This window comes from Mandrillus leucophaeus, unplaced genomic scaffold, assembly GCF_000951045.1.
Source record: "Mandrillus leucophaeus isolate KB7577 unplaced genomic scaffold, Mleu.le_1.0 Scaffold3, whole genome shotgun sequence".
In the NCBI taxonomy this organism is placed as follows: Eukaryota; Metazoa; Chordata; class Mammalia; order Primates; family Cercopithecidae; genus Mandrillus; species Mandrillus leucophaeus.
Window position 1 is genome coordinate 9,929,295 of NW_012103142.1, and position 1,979 is coordinate 9,931,273.

The window sequence follows — 1,979 nt, forward strand, 5'->3', positions numbered from 1 at the left end:
TTTTTAGTAGAGACGGGGTTTCACCATGTTGGTCAGGCTGGTCTTGAACTCCTCACCTCAGGTGATCCACCCACCTCGGCCTCCCAAAGTCCTGGGATTACAGGTGTGAGCTGCTGTGCCTGGCCAATGTTTTTCTAATCAATTATTTTTTTTACCAAATTGGTGTCTAAAGGAAATTTTATATGAATATCATATGAAATAGCACGCTATGAAGTCGCAGGTTTAATAGGTTAGTTTTATTTTTTATACACCAACATAACAACCTATCTATTCAAGATAAAGCAAATGTTTTTCCAGGTCTCACTTTAAACTGTCTTATAAGAGTAACAGTGACCCAGGACGCTGGTTTTCAGTTTGCTTTTTTCAGAGGTGCCTCCAGTTCCAGAGGGTACTCAGACCCCCTTTCAACCAGAGAGACTCCCTTTTAATCTAGTTTCTATACTGGAGTTACACATAAGAGTTTATATAACAAAAAATAATTCCACATCTAAAAATATAATAATCCAAAACTGCTTGCCTAGTCCGACCTGCTCACCGTGCCGCTGAGACATAACTGAGGTTAGGGAGAAGTGGCTGTCTTGGGTCACACAGCCATTAGAAGCAAAGTCCGGCCCATGAACCCCAGTCAGCAGGCCCCCAATTCTCGCCAGAGATAGACAGAAGTTTTCTCCATCCTTTAAAGAGAAACATTCAGCTTATGGCTGGGAGTTGTGGAAGGTCCATAGCGGGGGATGTGGATGGAAAGGGAGGATTGTTGGGGGAATGGTGGGTTGGCAGCACGGGGTCCAGGAGCAGCGCCCAGGCAGAGCTGAAACAGCCCCTTTAAGCACAGCTGACCCTTCCAAAGGCAGAAAGACCACAGCCTGCAGCGTATTTGCTACCATTTTTCCTGTTGCCACCACTGGTGAGGATGCCTTGGGGAGAAGGAGGCCAGGGTCCTCCCCATTAACGCCCCTCAGCATCCTGGAAGTTAGAGAATTATCGCCGCCCCCTGCTTCCCAACACTCCTGCCTTTTCTTCAGTCTCAACACCCTACCACCCCTGCCTCCTACCAGTCTTTTTGTTCTCATTTCTGATTTGGTCTGTGGGACCCTCACCCCTCAGTTGGCTCCTGCTTCCAACTGAGAACACCTAGAAACTGTGGGAGCCCCACAACCACCAAGCCAAGGCATAGTTCTCCCGGGAACAGCTGAACGGGAAAAGTAACCCAGTTCCCTTCACCATCCCAGGGAATCCTCCAAAATGGACTATGCCCTGTTGGCCACTTCAGACCCAGCAGCCCGTCCCCATCCCCACTCAGCCCTGCACAGGGGGTGCCAGGAAGTCCACACCAGGGGACGAGTGGGCATGAGCAGGCTGAGCCAGGGACCCTTCCACTACCCTGGAAACCTGGGTGAGCCTGGAGTCATGCAGGGGCCCCAGACCCCTCAGAACGTGGCACTTTTCCGTCTCTGTTGAGCGAGCCAGCTGCTGGGATTCATGTCCATCTGCAGCATCTTCATCACCCATTTGTCCCGACGGGCACCTTCAACAAACTCGTTCAGAGACAGCTGGCCTGAGCAAGGGGGAGGAGAGGCGGTCATGCAGAAGAAGGGGAGACCTGAGTCTGGGGGCAGGAGGGGAGACCTCACTCCCAGGATGTGCCTACACCTCTTATGCCAACTATCCTGCAGTCTCAGGCCCCAAGCTTGAGGCTTGTCAGGTGTCTGAATCTCCAGGAGTCTCCTGCCACCTTTAAGGGGCTTTCTAGGCTGGGTGCGGTGGCTCACGTCTGTAATCCCAGCACTCTGGGAGGCCGAGACGGTTGGATCATGAAGTCAGGAGATAGAGACCATCCTGGCTAACACGGAGAAACTCCGTCTTTACTAAAAATACAAATAAATTAGCTGAGCGTGGTGGTGGGCGCCTGTAGTCCCAGCTACTGGGGAGGCTGAGGCAGGAGAATAGCGTGAACCTGGGAGGCGGAGCTTGCAGTGAGC

General features: G+C 51.7%; 1 protein-coding gene across 1 annotated transcript in view; it reads right to left on the reverse strand.

The window, feature by feature from the left end:
• Positions 1-1,003: 1,003 nt before the first annotated feature.
• GUCA1B (guanylate cyclase activator 1B (retina)) overlaps positions 1,004-1,979 on the reverse strand; it is an 11,699-nt gene continuing 10,723 nt past the window's right edge. The window contains 1 exon segment of the mRNA XM_011986716.1: positions 1,004-1,555. Coding sequence (XP_011842106.1) covers positions 1,428-1,555 — 128 coding nt within the window. The 3' untranslated portion in view covers positions 1,004-1,427.